The sequence below is a fragment of the Protomyctophum bolini genome (genome assembly GCF_963924005.1).
Source record: "Protomyctophum bolini genome assembly, chromosome: 10".
NCBI lineage: Eukaryota > Metazoa > Chordata > Actinopteri > Myctophiformes > Myctophidae > Protomyctophum > Protomyctophum bolini.
Genome location: NC_137871.1, coordinates 17,143,653 through 17,164,869, shown reverse-complemented (window position 1 = coordinate 17,164,869; position 21,217 = coordinate 17,143,653). Strand labels below are relative to the sequence as shown.

At 42.0% G+C, this 21,217-nt stretch overlaps 6 protein-coding genes across 6 annotated transcripts in view; all 6 read left to right on the top strand.

Annotated features, from left to right (window-relative positions):
* Nucleotides 1-21,217, top strand: part of LOC308322173 (protocadherin gamma-B4-like) — a gene marked incomplete at both ends in the record, with an annotated part of 149,917 nt that overhangs the window by 85,791 nt on the left and 42,909 nt on the right. The gene's annotated exons all lie outside the window — the stretch shown is intronic.
* On the top strand, nucleotides 1,361-10,620 carry LOC308322094 (protocadherin beta-16-like; the record flags this gene model as incomplete). Its single annotated transcript, XM_080773292.1, has 2 exons — nucleotides 1,361-1,596; nucleotides 8,375-10,620. Exons 1-2 carry the CDS (start codon nucleotides 1,428-1,430, stop codon nucleotides 10,618-10,620), a joined length of 2,415 nt encoding a protein of 804 aa, XP_080629418.1. The 5' UTR covers nucleotides 1,361-1,427.
* LOC308322862 (protocadherin beta-16-like) lies at nucleotides 5,197-6,267 on the top strand (the record flags this gene model as incomplete). The annotated part of the gene is made up of 1 exon (XM_080774351.1): nucleotides 5,197-6,267. One exon carries the CDS (start codon nucleotides 5,197-5,199, stop codon nucleotides 6,265-6,267), a length of 1,071 nt encoding a protein of 356 aa, XP_080630477.1.
* On the top strand, nucleotides 11,207-13,621 carry LOC308322099 (protocadherin gamma-A11-like; the record flags this gene model as incomplete). Its single annotated transcript, XM_080773297.1, has 1 exon — nucleotides 11,207-13,621. The coding sequence occupies one exon, from the start codon at nucleotides 11,207-11,209 to the stop codon at nucleotides 13,619-13,621; it is 2,415 nt and encodes an 804-aa protein (XP_080629423.1).
* Nucleotides 14,846-17,275, top strand: LOC308322861 (protocadherin beta-16-like; the record flags this gene model as incomplete). The annotated part of the gene is made up of 1 exon (XM_080774350.1): nucleotides 14,846-17,275. The coding sequence occupies one exon, from the start codon at nucleotides 14,846-14,848 to the stop codon at nucleotides 17,273-17,275; it is 2,430 nt and encodes an 809-aa protein (XP_080630476.1).
* On the top strand, nucleotides 18,186-20,603 carry LOC308322095 (protocadherin gamma-A2-like; the record flags this gene model as incomplete). The annotated part of the gene is made up of 1 exon (XM_080773293.1): nucleotides 18,186-20,603. The coding sequence occupies one exon, from the start codon at nucleotides 18,186-18,188 to the stop codon at nucleotides 20,601-20,603; it is 2,418 nt and encodes an 805-aa protein (XP_080629419.1).

Below are 21,217 nucleotides of genomic sequence, written 5' to 3'. Positions count from 1 at the left end.
ATTATATATTACAAAATAAAGTCAAGACTTGCCTGCAGAATTAACAAAATTATTATAATTTATAATACAGAATGAGATCATATCGACATCGGTTATCGGCCATTATTATATTGGTTATTGATATCGGCCAAAATGTCTCATCAGCACAGCTCTAGTCTTGAATAATTCACATGACTGGGATGGTTTACCAGGCTAGAATGGAGTGCAAACTGACTATCCTTTAAACTAAATGTCTATTTTAGGTTTTCTGGTACTTTTAGCTTTTAGTAGTAGTAGTAGTAGTAGTAGTAGTAGTAGTACCCGGCTGCAACACATATTTCCTAAGTATAGTTTTCCTGTACTTGTGCAATTATTTTTGTTGGAATTGTCTTACTTACTTTCCTAATTTTAAATGTGTTAACCATGCAGCTATAAGTACCTGTATATTTAGTATAGAACAAAGGGTTACCATATATAAATTATAATGTTTGGGATGTTTTGGGAATTTCTCACTGGTAGCAACATGGCTGTAGGAATGGAACTGCTTGTTTCAGCACCATGGATAGCGACTCATACAAGGCTTGCTTGGGTGTATAGGGCTGAAGAACCGTGGCCTAATCCATACATATAGTCACACTTTTGTTTAGTTCTGCCCTCTTTTTAGTTATTTGGTTAGTTGGTTGGTTAGTTAGTTAGAATTGTCTGTTTCTGAACTGTGTTACAGTGTGAAACAGGAAGAGTGTAAATTAGTCTATTTCTCAGCTTGGAAGGGGTGTGTGTGTGTGTGTGTGTGTGTGTGTGTGTGTGTGTGTGTGTGTGTGTGTGTGTGTGTGTGTGTGTGTGTGTGTGTGTGTGTGTGTGTGTGTGTGTGTGTGTGTGTGTGTGTGTGTGTGTGTGTGTGTGTGTGTGTGTGTGTGTGTGTGTGTGTGTGTGTGTGTGTGTGTGTGTGTGTGTGTGTGTGTGTGTGTGTGTGTGGCTCTGTCATTTTAAAGCTCAACTTAGGTTGTGTGATATATTGTCTTTCATTATGTCTATTCACACCATTTTGCACGCATATATGTTTTAGATAATTCTACAAACTGTATTATACAGTTTGTATACTCTCAGTTTAATGTAGGTCAAATGATTCAGCATGCTAAGTGCCACCAGTGAAAGTTTTACACCTTTTTATCTGAGCTTTATCACTTTTGTAGTTCAATATGTTGAACAGAGAGGGACGCTGTTGGCCACTGAGTTTATTTTGTATTACCTCAGAACCTCCTCCTCTTCCGAGATGCAGATACATACTGAATTGTCCTGCTTTCTGAGAACATTATGTGGTGATTCGTCGTTTGTTCCGGTTTTTCCTGTACATAAAGCCTTATCCAACATTGGAATTTAAACGGATTTCTTGGTCACCATTATTATTGCTTATTGTTAAGCATTATAACGGATATTTTGCAATCGAAATGTCGGACATAAAAATGACACGGCAAGTACTGGTGTTTATCTTCGTCCTCTCTCTCAGTTCAGTCCGTGGGCAGGTCAGCTACTCCATCCCTGAGGAAATGGCGAAAGGGTCTGTCGTTGGAAATATAGCACAGGATTTAGGTCTGAATGTGAAAAGACTGAAATCAGGTAATGCTCGAATTTATACAAGAGACAGTGTGGAATACATCGAACTGAATAAACAGGCAGGAGTCCTCCTTATCAAAGAGAGGATAGACAGAGAGGCTTTGTGTGGTGTGACGACGCCTTGTGCATTGCATTTTCAAATGATTCTGGAAAATCCAATGGAATTTTACACGGTTACCATTGAGATTACGGACATAAATGATAACCCTCCGACATTTGACAGAAGTGAAATTAAATACGAGATCGGTGAATTGGCTCTTACTGGAGCTCGATTTGTGTTGGAGAAAGCATTAGATAAAGATGTTGGCATTAATGGGCTTCAGAGATACACCCTGAAACCGACAGATAATTTTGCTCTGAAAACAATTAGTCGTGGAGATGGGACTAAAAATGTTGAAATGGTCTTACAGAAGCCATTAGACAGAGAGAAGCTTGCGCGCATATCACTAACATTAACCGCGATAGATGGAGGTGATCCTCAGCTCACAGGAACAATGGACATTCTAATCACGGTACTTGACGCCAATGACAACGCGCCTGTTTGTTCTAAGTCAGAATACAAGGCGAGCATAATAGAAAATGCTTTCATTGGTACTGTAATAACTACGATAAGCGCCACAGACCTGGACGAGGGTGATAATGGGAAGGTGACATACACTATTCAAAAATCAGGGTCAGCTAGTCTTTTCCAAATTGATATTGATACGGGCATATTGACATTACTTGGCGCTATAGATTATGAAAAAATGAGACATTATGAACTAGACGTTCAAATCACAGATAAAGGGGGCCTCTCAGATGCGTGTAAAGTTATTATAGAGGTGATTGATGTAAATGATAACAAACCGTCTATCGATATCATGTCTAAGTCACATAGCATATATGAGGATGTCAAACCAGGAACTGTTGTAACAATGATCAATGTCCACGATCTAGATTCTAATGAAAATGGCAAAGTCCACTGTGTTTTAGATGAAAGCATTCCATTTTCTATGACATCAACAACAAACAGCTTCTTTACAGTAGTGACAGACAGTGATTTGGACAGAGAATTAACGTCTGAATATAATATCAGTGTGACGTGTTCAGACGAGGGAGTGCCCTCGCTTTCCAGCAGCGTCACTATCACGTTACAAATTGCAGATGTAAATGACAATCCCCCTGTCTTTGAGCAGACCTCATATGAGGCCTACATTTTAGAAAACAACACACCAGGCCACTCTATATTCACAGTAAAAGCTAGAGATCCTGACTGGAACCAGAATTCTCGTGTTTCTTACATACTGGAGGACTCCTCTGTTAACGGAGTGCCCGTCTCCTCACATGTGTCTGTTAGTGCTGATAGTGGAGTCATACATGCAGTGCGTTCTTTTGACTACGAGCAGATCAAGGATTTCAATTTCCTTGTAAAAGCTCAGGATGGAGGCTCTCCTCCACTCAGTAGTAATGTGACTGTGAAAATACGGATCCAGGACCAGAATGACAACGCTCCTCAGGTTCTGTATCCAGTCCAGAGTGGTAGCTCTCTGGTGGCTGAAATAGTGCCTCGTTCAGCAGATGTGGGCTATCTGGTCAGTAAAGTGGTGGCTGTTGATGTGGACTCTGGACAGAATGCCTGGCTCTCATATAAACTGCAGAAAGCTACAGACAGGGCGCTATTTGAAGTGGGATTACAAAATGGAGAAATAAGAACTATCCGTCAAGTCACCGATAAAGATGCTGTGAAACAAAGACTGACTGTTATAGTGGAGGACAACGGACAGCCCTCTCGTTCAGCTACAGTCAATGTTAACGTGGCGGTGGCTGACAGTTTCCCTGAAGTTCTCTCAGAGTTCACTGATTTCACACAAGATAAGGATTACAACGACAACTTGACATTTTTCTTAGTGTTGGCTTTGGCTGTAGTTTCCTTTCTCTTCATCACATGTTTAGTTGTAATTATATCAGTGAAAATATACAGGTGGAGACAGTCCCGCCTCTATCATTCCAGTCTCCCTGTGATTCCATATTATCCACCACGTTACTCTGACACTTTGGGGTCTGGGACTCTCCCTCATGTGTACAATTATGAGGTGTGCAGGACGACTGATTCCAGAAAGAGTGACTGTAAGTTCGGCAGAACTGGTAGTCAGAACATACTGATCATGGACCCCAGTTATACAGGGACAATGCAGCGAATACAGACTGAAAAAAACATCTTGGATGAACCAGACTCTCCTCTAGAGGTGAGTACATGGAAAGAGAAAGTTTTGTCTCCAGTTTCCCTGCATATGGTGCTGACGTGAAGTGTGTGTGTGTGTGTGTGTGTGTGTGTGTGTGTGTGTGTGTGTGTGTGTGTGTGTGTGTGTGTGTGTGTGTGTGTGTGTGTGTGTGTGTGTGTGTGTGTGTGTGTGTGTGTGTGTGTGTGTGTGTGTGTGTGTGTGTGCGCGCGCGCGCGCGCAGATGCGCGCGCGCGCAGATCTGTCTATATTTCAGCACCATGGACAGCGAAACAGACTAATCTCGATTGCCTCTTTGTCATTTTAAATGGTGCTATACAAATATAATTAATTATAATATTGTATATTATAATTACTGAAGTGCTTTTATTGATGGTGTTTCTTGTTGTACAGCAAGATTCAATTAATTAACTTGTTTTTAATTCAATAATTACAAGCTCCCCTGAAAAATTATCCAAGCCCTCGTTATTTCATGTGCATATATATTGTGGTGCGCTCTGGAGCATGTGTATTTGTGTCCCCCTTGTCGCTTTGTGCGTGTACTCATAAGAGAGGGGTTGAGACTGACTGACTGACTGACTTCACGGGGTGTTTTTATTTCAGTACGGACAGCGTAACCGACCTCCGACGCATGCATACATTTTGAAAGCATGCAGTACCTTTATCCTAGTACAGCCATGTCGCTATATGTCCCATTTTTCTAATTGACATTTGGTCACTCATATAGGTTATTTTAACACAACCTTTTTTGTTTCAAATAATATAAATGATTGCAACCCTGTGTGTGTGTGTGTGTGTGTGTGTGTGTGTGTGTGTGTGTGTGTGTGTGTGTGTGTGTGTGTGTGTGTGTGTGTGTGTGTGTGTGTGTGTGTGTGTGTGTGTGTGTGTGTGTGTGTGTGTGTGTGTGTGTGTGTGTGTGTGTGTGTGTGTGTGTGTGTGTGTGTGTGTGTGTGTGTGTGTGTGTGTGTGTGTGTGTGTGTGTGCGCGCGCGCGGTATACACGTTAGGCTATAGTTAAGCAAACTCGGCACAGTATTCCAATGTGTCTTTAGTTGGTAAAGAATAAAATGGTATCGAATGGTGAAAAATACTATCCTGTATGTGCAATTCGATGCACTGAACAGACAGGGACGCTGTTGGCCATTGAGTATACGTTTGGAAATATGTTCAGCAGTGCCTCCTCCATTAGTATAGTATTAAAGGGGAAAGAAAGAGAGAACTCTGGGTTGCGGAGAACACCAGTCGAAGAGACGTCGTACTGACATTGCTTTGTTCCATGCTTATGGATTATACAGTGATAGGTGCATTGGATATTCAAAAGCTGAACTCAAACGGATTGTATATTGTTCCCTGAAGACAATTATCGCGCATATTTTATACCAAAAATGTCGGCGATAATAACATTGACACGGCAAGGACTGTTATTTATCTCGTTCCTCTCTCTCGGTTCTGTGCTCGGGCAGGTCAGTTACTCGGTTCCAGAGGAAATGGCGAAAGGCTCTTTAGTTGGGAATATAGCTCAGGATTTAGGTTTAGATGTGAATAGACTGAAATCAGGTAAAGCTCGCATTTATTCCAGAGACAGTGCAGAATACATGGAGCTGAATAAAGAAAGGGGTGTTCTTCTCATTAAAGACAGAATAGACAGAGAGTCGCTGTGTGGACAGACGACGCCTTGTGCTTTACATGTTCAGATTATTCTAGAAAGTCCGATGGAATTTTATAGTATCACTGTCCAGGTCGTAGATGTGAACGATAACCCCCCCACTTTTGAAAAAAGTGAGATGAAATTCAAAATTAGCGAGTCGGCGGCCACAGGGGCAAAATTTGTTCTGGCAAGGGCGGTGGATCACGATGTTGGTGTCAATGATCTTCAAAGCTACGTGTTAAAACCAACTGATAATTTTGCCCTGAAATTACAGGATAAGGGAGATGGTAATACAATCGTGGAAATGGTATTACAGAAGCCCCTAGATAGAGAAAAACAAGAGCTGATATCTCTCGTGATAACAGCCGTAGATGGGGGAGAGCCACAGATGTCCGGGACAATGCAGATTCTGATTACAGTATTAGACGCTAATGACAATGCCCCGGTTTTTACTCAGCCCAAATACGAAGCTACTGTGTCCGAGAATGCGGCGAAAGGAACAATTGTTGCCACAGTCAAAGCGACAGATGCAGACGAAGGAACAAACAGCAAAATAACCTATTCAATCACGAATTCTCTAGATGATATAAGGCATATATTTGAGGTGAATGAAGAAAGTGGCGATGTTAAATTAATTGGAGATATTGACTTTGAAAAGGCAAGAATGTTTCAGATACATTTACTTGCAAGTGATGATGGAGGACTTACTGATTCCTGTAAATTAATTGTCGACGTAGAAGATGTTAATGACAACAAACCTGATATTAGCCTGAAAATACCTGAAAATACTGATCCAGGACCAGAATGACAATGCTCCTCAAGTTCTGTATCCAGTCCAGAGTGGTGGTTCTCTGGTGGCTGAAATGGTGCCTCGTTCAGCAGATGTGGGCTATCTGGTCACTAAAGTGGTGGCTGTTGATGTGGACTCTGGACAGAATGCCTGGCTCTCCTATAAACTACAGAAACCCACAGACAGGGACAGGGTGCTGTTTGAAGTGGGATTACAGAATGGAGAAATAAGAACAATACGCCAAGTCACTGATAAAGATGCTATGAAACTAAGACTGACTGTTACAGTGGAGGACAATGGCCAGCCCTCTCGTTCAGTTACAGTCAATGTTAACGTGGTGGTGGCTGACAGCTTCCCTGAAGTTCTCTCAGAGTTCACTGACTTTACACACGAAAAGGAGTACAATGACAACCTGACGTTTTTCTTAGTCTTGGCGTTGGTTGTAGTTTCTTTTCTCTTCATCACATGTTTAGTGGTTATTATATCAGTGAAAATATACAGATGGAGACAGTCCCGCCTCTATCAATCCAGTCTCCCAGTGATTCCATATTATCCACCACGTTACTCAGACACTTTGGGCTCCGGGACTCTACCTCATGTGTACAATTACGAGGTGTGCAGGACCACTGACTCCAGAAAGAGTGACTGTATGTTCGGCAGAGCTGGTAATCAGAACATTCTGATCATGGACCCCAGTTCTACAGGGACGATGCAGCGAATACAGAGTGAAAAGAGCATCCTGGATGAACCAGACTCTCCTCTAGAGGTTAGAACGTTTTAAATATAATAATAATGATATATTTTTGATAATATTATTATTATTATTAATGCACCATTAATTTTTGTTCTATAAATCATTACGTTTATTTATGAGGGGCACTAGCCCTTCCTATGCCCAGCTTTGTGTGTCTGTGTGTACCACGGAATGTGATTATTTGATTGGATGAGCCCCTCACTTTACACGAGTGTGATTTGTAAATATCCTTCTGAATTAGAACCTCAGAGCAGGCTGTTGAGAGACTGCAGTTAAGGAATTCCTTGTTTCAGCACCATGGACAGAGACATATGGTGACACGTTATGGTGTGAGTAGTACTGAGTTGCTTTTGCAAGTGTGTGTTGGCTGTTCACCGCTTCTCTCTCTCTCTCTCTCTCTCTCTCTCTCTCTCTCTCTCTCTCTCTCTCTCTCTCTCTGTCTCTCTCTTTTCTCTTTTTTTTAAGAGAACGAATAGAAAAGACAGTCAGAAGGGATTAGGAACAAAGCAAAAGGCGACGTGTTTCACGTGTTGGCTGCTGTTCTCAATATCCCTTAATCTCCCTTCACTTCTCACATTTGTGCAATTAATGTAAGGTCTTCGTACGTTGGTCATAAATCTATAGCTGCCCTACATTGCTATTCTAACTCATTTAACCTGCTTTAAGACCTGGGACGCATCTGTTTCGCTTTAACTTTTAACCACTTTAACCATTATTTTAAACTTTCGCTATTGAAAAATAGCATACAAGCTCACGTGCTTGTAGATCTGCTATTTTTGAAAAATCGTGCAAATGTGTGCTAATAATTTGAATATAATATTATTATTATTATTATTATTATTATTTTAAGTGAACATTTTAATACATTTTGTAGAATGATTGTAGAATTATTTGTAGAAACTTGTTTGCAGTATACTGCAATGAACAGACAGGGCCGCTGTTGGCCAGTCTGTGGTAGTTTTAGATTAGATGTACAGAGAAACCTCCCCCACTATCTCAGTTATAGAGAAATGGGAAGAGGTGTCAAATCACCGCTATATTACAGTGAACGTCTAACGAAGAAACAACAGCAACTTGTCTACTTTTATTTCCGAATTTGGAGCTTGGATTGTTACTTTTTCGTGCTTCAGTCGATATCTGATGGGATATTATTACTGGGCGTTATTTGAGCACATCTCAGATCATATGGTGGAGAAATGTGCGACAGAACAATGAAACGGCAAGTAGGCCTACTGTTGTTTGTGTGGATGCTTTCTCTCAGTCCTATCCTCGGTCAGGTCAGCTACTCCATTCCAGAAGAGATGGCTAAAGGTTCTTTAGTGGGGAATATAGCACATGATTTGGGTTTGGATGTGAAAAGATTGAAGGCAGGCAAAGCTCGTATTTTCACTCGAGACAGTGCAGAATACGTCGAGTTGAATAGAGAAAGGGGGCTCCTGCTTATCAAAGAGAGAATAGACAGAGAGGCGCTCTGCGGACAGACGACGCCTTGTGCTTTACATTTTCAGATTATTCTAGAAAACCCAATGGAATTCTACAGCGTAAATATTGAAATAACAGACATAAATGATAATCCACCATCTTTTTCTAAGAACGATGTGACATTCAAAATCAGTGAATTGGCTTTGTCTGGAGTCAAATTTGTTTTAGATAGAGCTGTTGATCTTGACGTAGGAATTAATGGACTTCAGAGCTATATACTGAAGCCATCGGAACATTTTAAACTGAAATTGCATGATCGAGACGATGGAGTGAAAAATGTCGAGATGGTTTTGCAAAAAACTCTTGATAGGGAGAAGGAAGAGCTTGTGTCCCTCGTCTTGACCGCCGTCGATGGGGGAGACCCGCAAATGTCTGGAACAATGCAGATTTTAATCAATGTGCTAGATGCCAACGATAATGCCCCAATTTTCACCCAACCGATATATAGAGCCACTGTGGTAGAGAATTCTCCTAAAGGCACAATTATAACAACAGTCAGTGCATCAGATGCAGACCATGGGTCTAATGGAAAAATAGAATATTCAATTTCAAACACTTTAGATTACTATGCACGTGGATTATTTAAGGTCAATGGAGAAAATGGCGAAGTTGAATTGATAGGAAATATTGACTATGAAAAGACACGGAATTTCGAGATTAGTTTACTTGCAAGTGACGAAGGCGGACTTACAGAATCGTGTAAAGTAAAAGTAGACGTTGTAGATGAAAATGACAACAAGCCTATCATTCATATAATGTCCAGATCAAATATAATTTCCGAAGATGCGAAAATCAATACAGTAGTCACAATGATCAATACTGAGGATGTAGACACAGGTGAAAATGGCAAGGTTCAGTGCAATATAAATGAAAACATTCCGTTCACAATGAGGTCTACATCCAATAACTTTTATAGTCTCGTAACAGACAGTGATTTGGACAGAGAGGGAGCCAGTGAATATAACATCAGTGTGACATGTTCTGATCAAGGAGTGCCCTCGCTCTCCAGCAGCGTCACTCTGACCTTACAGATCTCAGATGTAAATGACAACGCACCTGTCTTTGAAAAGACATCATATGAGGCCTATATTGTAGAAAACAACACACCAGGCCTCTCTGTATTCAGAGTTAAAGCTACTGACGCCGACTGGAACCAGAATGCCCGCATTTCTTACATGCTGGAGGACTCAGCTGTTAATGGAATGCCTATTTCTTCTTTTGTATCTGTTAGTGCTGATAGTGGAGTCATACATGCAGTGCGCTCTTTTGACTACGAGCAGATAAAAGACTTCCACTTCCGTGTCAAAGCTCAGGATGGAGGCTCGCCTCCACTCAGTAGTGACGTGACAGTGAACATATTGATCCAGGATCAGAATGACAACGCCCCTCAGGTTCTGTATCCAGTCCAGGGTGGTGTTTCTCTGGTAGCTGAAATGGTGCCTCGTTCAGCAGATGTGGGCTATCTGGTCACTAAGGTGGTGGCTGTTGATGTGGACTCTGGACAGAACGCCTGGCTCTCTTATACATTACAAAAAGCCACAGAAAGGGCGCTGTTTGAAGTGGGATTACAGAATGGAGAAATAAGAACCATCCGTCAAGTCACTGATAAAGATGTTGTGAAACAAAGACTGACTGTTATAGTGGAGGACAAGGGACAGCCCTCTCGTTCAGCTACAGTCAATGTTAACGTGGCGGTGGCTGACAGCTTCCCCGAAGTTCTCTCAGAGTTCACTGACTTCACACACGACAAGGAGTATAATGACACTATGACCTTTTACTTAGTTTTGGCATTGGCTGTAGTTTCCTTTCTATTCATCACGTGTTTAGTGGTTATTATATCAGTGAAAATATACAGATGGAAACAGTCCCGCCTCTATCATTCCAGTCTCCCAGTGATTCCATATTATCCACCACGTTACTCAGACACTTTGGGGACAGGGACTCTCCCTCATGTGTACAATTACGAGGTGTGCAGGACGACTGACTCCAGAAGGAGTGACTGTAAATTTGGCAGGGATGGTAGTCAGAACATACTGATCATGGACCCCAGTTCTACAGGGACGATGCAGCGGATACAAAGTGAAAAGAGCATCCTGGATGAACCAGACTCTCCACTACAGGTTGGCATAATGTAAAATAACATTGTGTATGTTGAATAACGGTCAATATTTCCGCCTAATCCATTGCTATTCATTAATTTGAATTCAGTGATTTTCAGCACCATAGACAGAGAGATTATATTGCTTCTCACTATACAGTTTTGTGATGTTTTTTGTTTGTGCAATGAGATAGCGTATTTTGGGGAAACATGTTCGTTCATCCCTTAACTTTATAATAACACATTTTAGTCCTACTTGTTGACTAATATAACTTATCTTGGCAAAAGTGAATGTGATTGCGGTGGTTCAGTCTCTCAACAGCCTGCTCTCTACCATGGAGGTTCTGTAGTTTTGTATATTGAACTCCGAGGGCCGCTGTTGGCCAGCGTGTTGTACAAGTGCTGTGCAGTACATCCCACTTCTAGTGTTATGTTTCATAGAAAGAACAGGCACACCGCAGTCTGCTGAATTGAAACGTTGGGAGGGCGAGAAGATGCCATGATAAACGATTTTGTTCGCTTTGGATTTTTGCTACTGCTTGGTTACTTTAATTTATGTTTACGAAATCTCATGGGATATTGACCTCTTGGATTATACATTTTCTTGAATTGATCAGGACATCATGTCGGCTATAACAATGAGACGGCAAGTAGGCCTACTGTTTATCTCGGTCCTTTTTGTCAGTTCAGTTGTCGGGCAGGTCAGCTACTCCATTCCCGAGGAAATGGTGAAAGGTTCCTTAGTTGGTAACATAGCACATGATTTAGGTTTAGATGTAAAAAGACTAAAATCGGGGAAAGCTCGTATCTATACAGGGGACAGTGCGGAATATATCGAGCTGAATAAAGAAAGGGGTGTCCTCCTTATCAAAGAGGCGATAGACAGAGAGTCTCTATGTGGTGAGACGACGCCTTGTGCGCTGCATTTCCAAATAATTATGGAAAGCCCAATGGAAATGTTTCGTGTAACAATAGAAATCACAGACATAAACGACAATGCCCCCGGTTTCACAAACAATGAAAAGCGTTTTGAAATTAGCGAGTCAGCAGTCATCGGTTCTAAATTTGTATTAGAGGAAGCAATTGATCTCGATATTGGCTTGAATGGTCTGCAAAGCTACTCGCTGAAACCCACAGATAGTTTTGCATTGAAACTAGAAGACCAGGCCGACGGAAGCAAAAAGGTAGAGATGGTTTTACAGAAGCCACTTGATAGAGAAAAACAAGAGCACATATCCCTGTTGTTAGCTGCTATAGATGGAGGAGAGCCGCAGATGTCAGGGACATTGCAGATATACGTCACCGTTCTAGATGCGAATGACAATGCTCCGACTTTCACCAAACGCGTGTACAAAGCCAAAATAATAGAAAATTCGGCAAAAGGATCTAGTGTAACAAAGGTTAGTGCATCGGACGAGGACAAAGGATTAAACGGAGAGGTTTCCTATGTTATTACCAAAAGCAAGCGTCGTTTTTCTGAACTGTTTCAGATTGACAGGAAAAGTGGCGAGATCACCCTAGTCGGTGAAATTGATTACGAAAAGACAAAACATTTTCAAATAGATATTGAAGCTGTAGACAATGGAGGGCTATCCGATTCCAGCAAGGTAATAGTTGACATAATTGATATGAATGATAATAAACCCACAATAAATATCATTTCTAAAGCTGACTTAATATTAGAGGATTCCCCGCCAAACACTGTAATATCAATGTTAAGTGTTAATGACCCAGACTCTGAGAACAATGGACACGTGGGGTGTCATATCAATGACAACATTCCATTTAAAATAGAATCGTCATCGAATGGATTTTATAGTTTAGTTACAGAGACAGCTTTAGACAGGGAAATGGCTTCCCAATATAATATCAGTGTGACGTGCTCAGATGACGGAGTGCCCTCACTCTCCAACATCGTCACACTCACCTTACAGATCTCAGATGTTAATGACAACCCTCCTGTCTTTGAGAAGACCTCATACGAGGCCTACATTTTAGAAAACAACACACCAGGACTGTCTATATTCACAGTGAAAGCCAGAGACGCTGACTGGAAGCAAAATGCCCGTATTTCTTATATACTGGAGGACTCCTTGGTTAATGGAGTGCCCGTCTCCTCATATGTGTCTGTTAGTGCTGATAGTGGAGTCATACATGCAGCGCATTCTTTTGACTACGAGCAGATCAAAGATTTTCAGTTCCGTGTTAAAGCGCAGGATGGAGGCTCTCCTCCACTCAGTAGTAATGTGACTGTGAAAATACTGATCCAGGATCAGAATGACAACGCTCCTCAGGTTCTGTATCCAGTCCAAAGTGGTAGCTCTCTGGTGGCTGAAATGGTGCCTCGTTCAGCAGATGTGGGATATCTGGTCACTAAAGTGGTGGCTGTTGATGTGGACTCTGGACAGAATGCCTGGCTCTCCTATAAACTTCAGAAAGCCACAGATAGGGCGCTGTTTGAAGTGGGATTACAGAATGGAGAAATAAGAACCATCCGTCAAGTCACTGATAAAGATGTTGTGAGACAAAGAATAACTGTGGTAGTGGAGGACAACGGCCAGCCCTCTCGTTCAGCTATAGTCAATGTTAACGTGGCGGTGGCTGACAGCTTCCCTGAAATTCTCTCAGAGTTCACTGACTTTACACACGAAAAGGAGTACAATGACAACCTGACGTTTTTCTTAGTCTTGGCTTTGGCTGTAGTATCATTTTTGTTCATCACGTGTTTAGTGGTCATTATATCAGTGAAAATATACAGATGGAGACAGTCCCGCCTCTATCATTCCAGTCTCCCAGTTATTCCATATTATCCACCACGTTACTCAGACACTTTGGGCTCAGGGACTCTCCCTCATGTGTACAATTACGAGGTGTGCAGGACGACTGACTCCAGGAAGAGTGACTGTAAATTTGGCAGAGCTGGTAGTCAGAACATACTGATCATGGACCCCAGTTCTGCAGGGACGATGCAACGGATACAAAGTGAAAGGAACATCCTGGATGAACCAGACTCTCCAATTGAGGTTAGAATGTTTTAACAATGCAATTATAGATTGTATTCTAACATGTTTGGTTAAATCATTAAGTTCAGCGGTACAAAATAATTTAAGGAATACAATGTGTTTCTGCTGGGTAAGATGGCACTGCTTGTTTCAGCACCATGGACAGAGCTGTGTGCAAGGCTAGCGATATACCTGGAGCTACACTCAGATCAAGTAGGCCTATCAACGTGTGTGTGTGTGTGTGTGTGTGTGTGTGTGTGTGTGTGTGTGTGTGTGTGTGTGTGTGTGTGTGTGTGTGTGTGTGTGTGTGTGTGTGTGTGTGTGTGTGTGTGTGTGTGTGTGCGCCTGTGTGCGTGCGCCACAATGTGATGATTTGATTGGCTGAGCATGCGGAAAGTGTTGATGTATGATGATAAGAGCGCCCCTCACTTCACACGAGTGTGATTTTTTGTTTCCTGCCTGAATATGCAATACAAGGGGAAGCTGCAGTGAATGTGCATTTCTTTAATTTTCAATTTGTTAATGTTCCATGAAAAGTGCTACACAAGACAACACAGAGTCGCATATTGCATTCAAGCTTTGGTGCACGAAGCAATTATTCCACTGCTTCGTGTACGTAGTTCTAGGTCCAATATTCTCAAACTAATTGAGATACATATATTACAAGGCGTATAACTTGAAGTTATAGATTCTGCGTGTACAACACAACTGTGTGCATATTTTAGCCATGATTCCTATATGAATTGTGTTAGATGTGATGTATTATGATGAGCCCTCAAAACAACTGGATAATAATGTCAAAAAGGGGGGAGAAGAAAAAACGTGCGTGCATGTATCTTATAATAATTATGCCTAGCCTCGTTTAACATTTTAACCGTTTCATATAGCAATGAAATGTGCAATTACATGTGCCTATTCCAGCACCATGGACAGCGCAACGGCATGCTCTAGTGTTCTGTAGTTCAAGTTGTAGAACAGACAGGGCCGCTGTTGGTCAATGGGTTTCTGTCTTGTGTATTAGGCTATATCATTTGCATTGGTGCCTCCCCTTAACTCGGCCTATTGAAGAGAGATATAGAGCTATATACAAAGACAGTAGTCCTGGTGAAACAGAACGCTATACACGCAAGGGACACTAAAGGGACTTAATTTGCTCTGGAATTCCGGATTATGATTGCAATTCATCAGGCGGATAAGGGAATATTTTTGTTTCTGGAAGGAAATTTGCCTCTTGCACCACGCAGATAGCCACACGGAACAATGGAACTGCAAGTAGGCCTACTGCCGTTTATCTTTATGCTTTCTCTCAGTTCAGTGCTCGGGCAGGTCAGTTACTCTATTCCTGAGGAAATGGCAACCGGCTCTCGAGTCGGCCAAATAGCACAGGATTTAGGTTTGGATGTGAAAAGATTAAAGTCGGGGAAAGCCCGTATCTATACAGGAGACAGCGCAGAATACTTTGAACTGAATAAAGACAGAGGAGTCCTCCTTATCAAAGAGAGAATAGACAGAGAGGCTTTGTGCGGTGAGACGACGCCCTGCGCATTACATTTTCAAATGATTCTGGAAAATCCAATGGAATTTTACACAGTTACTATCGAAATTACCGACATAAATGATAACCCTCCAACATTCGAGAGGGGGGAAATACAATACGAAATCAGCGAATCCGCCATTATTGGAGCACGATTTGTCATAGAGAGAGCAGTGGACGATGATGTTGGCGTCAATAGCATTCATACTTATAACCTCAAGCCCACTGATAACTTTTCTCTGAAAACGCCTGGTCGAGGAGAAGGCAATAAAAATATTGAAATAGTGTTAACTAAATCATTAGACAGAGAAAAACAAGAACATATCGCATTGACTTTAATCGCTGTAGATAGCGGGGTGCCCCAGCTCTCTGGGACAATGCAAATTATCGTCACTGTATTAGACGTCAATGACAATGTCCCTATCTGTGCACTGCCGCTGTATAGGGCGAGTGTGATAGAGAACGCACCTATAGGGACGGTTTTGACTACAGTAAGTGCATCTGATGCTGACCAAGGCGCGAATGGGAGAGTAACATTCTCCATTCCAAAGTCAGGAGTAGCCAGTGTTTTTGATATTAATACAGTAAATGGCGTCGTGACGTTACAGGGAAGCGTCGACTATGAGAAAAAAAGGAATTACGAAATCAACGTTAAAGCTAGTGACCAAGGAGGCCTCTCGGAAGCCTGCAAAATGGTTATAGAAGTGCTTGATGCAAACGACAACAAGCCTTCCATTAACATCATGTCCAGTTCAAACACTATATCTGAGGACGTGAAACCAGGAACGGTTGTCACTATGATGAATATCCAAGATCCAGATTCAAATGAAAATGGCAAAGTGCAATGCGGTTTAAATGAAGATATTCCTTTTACTATAAAAGCGTCGTCAAATAATTTCTTTACCGTATTGACAGATAGTGATTTAGACCGAGAGAGAGCAGCGGTTTATAATATCAGTGTCACGTGTTCTGATGGGGGAGTTCCTTCGTTGTCCACGACGGTAACTCTCGCTTTGCAGATCTTAGACGTGAATGACAATGCACCTGTATTCGAAAAGACCTCATATGAGGCCTACATTATAGAAAACAACACACCAGGCGTCTCTATATTTACAGTAAAAGCAATAGACGCTGACTGGAAACAGAATGCCCGTGTATCTTACATCCTGGAGGACTCCTCTGTTAACGGAGTGCCAGTCTCCTCATATGTGTCTGTTAGTGCTGATAGTGGAGTCATACATGCAGTTCGCTCATTTGACTATGAGCAGATCAAGGATTTCTATTTTTGTGTCAAAGCTCAGGATGGAGGCTCTCCTCCACTCAGTAGTAATGTGACTGTGAAAATACTGATCCAGGACCAGAATGACAATGCTCCTCAGGTTCTGTATCCAGTCCAGACTGGTGTCTCTCTAATGGCCGAAATTATGCCTCGTTCAGCAGATGTGGGCTATCTGGTCACCAAAGTGGTGGCTGTTGATGTGGACTCTGGACAGAATGCTTGGCTCTCATATAAATTGCAGAAAACCACAGACAGGGCGCTGTTTGAAGTGGGATTACAAAATGGAGAAATACGAACCATCCGTCAAGTTACTGATAAAGATGTTGTGAAACAAAGGCTGACTGTTATAGTGGAGGACAACGGACAGCCCTCTCGTTCAGCTACAGTCAATGTTAACGTGGCGGTGGCAGACAGCTTCCCCGAAATTCTGTCAGAATTCACTGACTTTGCACACGACAAGGAGTACAATGACAACCTGACATTTTTCTTGCTGTTGGCTTTGGCTGTAGTTTCCTTTCTATTCATCACGTGTTTAGTGGTTATTATATCAGTGAAAATATACAGATGGAGACAGTCCCGCCTCTATCATTCCAGTCTCCCAGTGATTCCATATTATCCACCACGTTACTCAGACACTTTGGGGTCAGGGACTCTCCCTCATGTGTACAATTACGAAGTGTGCAGGACCACTGACTCCAGAAAGAGTGACTGTAAATTCGGCACAGCTGGTAGTCAGAACATCCTGATCATGGACCCCAGCTCTACAGGGACTATGCAGAGAATACAGCATGAAAAGAACATCCTAGATGAACCAGACTCTCCTCTAGAGGTTCGAATAATGTATCTTCTACCTCATAACCAAGTGCATATACTGTAGCTTTGCTCAACTTTCAGCACCATGGATAGCTACAATTTAATGATGCAAGCTTTTCTTTCCTCTTTCTTTTCACCTATCGTGTGATTCGTGTATATGGATTATATGTCTGGCTTTGGCTGTTATAACGAATGGATTTGCTTAAATTAGAATGTATACGTACTGCCGTACGGAAACAGGATTGTCCATATTTCTATATTTTTAGATTACATATGCCCTTTCAGTCATGCATGACCTGCATGGGCGGACCAGACTTTCCCCTGAATTTGAATTTCTAACCATCTTTTTTGTTTGTTTAATTCCTTCCTTAATCAATTAACTATAAAGTTTACTTTTAAATATTTTAATTCAAAGCTGTAGCCTATACTGTGCTCGCAGGCATGTCAATGGGAGAGACATATGCACAGACAGAGTGTGTGTGTGTGTGTGTGTGTGTGTGTGTGTGTGTGTGTGTGTGTGTGTGTGTGTGTGTGTGTGTGTGTGTGTGTGTGTGTGTGTGTGTGTGTGTGTGTGTGTGTGTGTGTGTGTGTGTGTGTGTGTGTGTGTGTGTGTGTGTGTGTGTGTGTGTGTGTGTGTGTGTCATATGTAGCCATAGGTCATACCATTTCCACTGCATACTTTGCTACAAACGAAAACTGTTTTATTCCACTGCTTTGTGCAGTTCAGTGCCTTGAGCAGAGAGGGCCGCTATTGACCAGTGTGTGGCGGGTTTATATCATGTTTACAGCAGTACCTCCCTCCATCATCTCGATATAATGCAAGGGCAGAGAAGAAATAATCTGAACGCAGAAATCGTATTATCCTGAACAGAGAGACCAAGGATATTTTTTTTATTTCCCAGCCCATGGAATATTAAGCAAACTGCATTAGGATTATTCAATTCTTGTTCTTTTGGGATTACAATTCTGGTAAAATGGCGCAGGAGCCTATATCAGACAGGACAATGAGACGGCAAGTACAGCTATTTATCTCGGTTCTCGCTCTCCATTCAGTGTTTGGGCAGGTCAGCTACTCAATTCCCGAAGAAATGGCGAAAGGATCTTTAGTTGGTAAAATAGCTCAGGATTTAGGGATAGATTCTAAAAGGCTTAAATCTGGTAAGGCTCGGATTCATTCGGGAGGCAGTGTAGAATACATCGAGCTGAATAAAGACAGAGGAGTCCTCCTGATCAAAGAGAGAATAGACCGAGAGAGGCTGTGTGGCGAAACAACGCCTTGTGCTTTACATTTTCAGATAATTCTCGAAAATCCAATGGAATTATTTCGTGTAACGGTCGAAATCACAGACATAAACGACAACCCTCCCAGTTTTGCATCCGTTGAGAAGCGTTTTGAAATTAGCGAGTCGGCAGTCGTTGGTTCTAAATTTGTATTAGACAAGGCTATAGATACTGACATTGGTTTAAATGGCCTCCAACACTACTCCCTTAAACCAACAGATAACTTTATATTGAAATTAGAAAATCAAGCACACGGGAATACAAAAGTTGAAATGATTTTACAGAAGCCACTCGATCGAGAAAAACAAGAACAGATATCACTCTTGTTAACTGCTCTAGACGGAGGAGAGCCGCAGATGTCAGGGACAATGCAGATATACGTCACTGTGTTAGATGCAAATGACAATGCTCCAGTTTTCACAAAACCTATATATAAGGTCTCGATAGAGGAGAACTCACCCATGGGGATGAGCGTAATAACGGTTAGTGCGTCTGACAGAGACAAGGGATCCTACGGAGAAATATCATATGTCATTTCTACTAACAAGCATCGTTTATCCGACGTTTTTAAAATTGACAAGACAAATGGCCATGTTATTTTGATCGGTGGCATTGATTATGAAACGGCGAAACGATATGAAGTAGATATAGAAGCTATTGATAATGGAGGACTATCTGATTCTAGTAAGATCATTGTTGATGTCATTGACATGAATGATAACAATCCTCATTTGAACATTCTCTCAAAATCAGAAAGCATACAAGAGGATTCCCCTCCAAACACTGTAATATCTATGTTAAGTGTAAGTGACCCGGACTCTGATCAAAACGGACAAGTAACGTGCAGTATAAACGAAAATATACCGTTTAAAATAGAATCAACATTAAGTGGATTTTATAGTTTAGTCACAGAAACAGCTTTGGACAGGGAGGCGACATCCCAATATAACATTAGTGTGACGTGTTCTGATGAGGGAGTGCCCTCGCTTTCCAGCAGTGTCACAGTCATCTTGCTGATTTCAGACGTAAATGATAATGCTCCTTTCTTTGAGAAGACCAAATATGAGTCATATGTTGATGAAAACAACACACCTGGCCTCTCTATATTCACAGTAAAAGCCAGAGACGCAGACTGGAACCAGAATGCTCGTGTTTCTTATATACTGGAGGACTCCTCTGTTAATGGAGTGCCAGTCTCATCATTTGTGTCTGTTAGTGCTGATAGTGGAGTTATACATGCCGTGCGTTCTTTTGACTACGAGAAGATCAAGGATTTCCAGTTCGGTGTTAAAGCACAGGATGGAGGCTCTCCTCCACTCAGTAGTAATGTGACTGTGAAAATACTGATCCAGGACCAGAATGACAACACTCCTCAGGTTCTGTATCCAGTCCAGGGTGGTAGCTCTCTGGTGGCTGAACTGGTGCCTCGTTCAGCAGATGTGGGCTATCTGGTCACTAAAGTGGTGGCTGTTGATGTGGACTCTGGACAGAATGCCTGGCTCTCCTATAAACTGCAGAAAACCACAGACAGGGCATTGTTTGAAGTGGGATTACAGAATGGAGAAATAAGAACAATCCGTCAAGTCACTGATAAAGATGTTGTGAAACAAAGGCTGACTGTTATAGTGGAGGACAACGGACAGCCCTCTCGTTCAGCTACAGTCAATGTTAACGTGGCGGTGGCTGACAGCTTCCCTGAAGTTCTCTCAGAGTTCACTGACTTTACACACGACAAGGAGTACAATGACAACCTGACGTTTTACTTAGTCTTGGCTTTGGTTGTAGTTTCCTTTCTCTTCATCACGTGTTTAGTGGTTATTATATCAGTGAAAATATACAGATGGAGACAGTCTCGCCTCTATCATTCCAGTCTCCCAGTGATTCCATATTATCCACCACGTTACTCAGACACTTTGGGGACAGGGACTCTTCCTCATGTGTACAATTATGAGGTGTGCAGGACGACTGATTCCAGAAAGAGTGACTGTAAGTTCGGCAGAGCTGGTAGTCAGAACATTCTGATCATGGACCCCAGTATGACAGGAACGATGCAACGGATACAGAGTGAAAAGAGCATCCTGGATGAACCAGATTCTCCATTAGAGGTTTGAATATTACAAAATACATAATATTTACTCGTTGGATACGGCACGGTTGAAGTTATACATCTATTAATGAACATATCACAAACACGGGTATTGTGTGTGTGTGTGTGTGTGTGTGTGTGTGTGTGTGTGTGTGTGTGTGTGTGTGTGTGTGTGTGTGTGTGTGTGTGTGTGTGTGTGTGTGTGTGTGTGTGTGTGTGTGTGTGTGTGTGTGTGTGTGTGTGTGTGTGTGTGTGTGTGTGTGTGTGTGTGTGTGTGTGTGTGTGTGTGTGTGTGTGTGTGTGTGTGTGTGTGTGTGTGTGTGCGCGCGCGCGCGCTCATGTGTGTCTCTTTTTTTATTGGATTTGTTTCGGAAATGTGGTTTCAGCACCATGGACAGTTACACCATGCGGCTTGCTTTGCTTTTCACTTTGTCCGTGACAATGCGATGCTTTAATCAGCCACATGCTATCTCTTACCACACAGTGTAATGTATTTAATTTGTAGGAGCGCAGTCTTTGGCCTTATGAGAAAACGGCATTTGCATTTACAAGCTAATTATCACTGTGGTTTTCATGATATGGCGCAAGCGCGCTATAAATAGTTGTGTATACTTTCTCTTCCTGGTGATATTTGCTCAT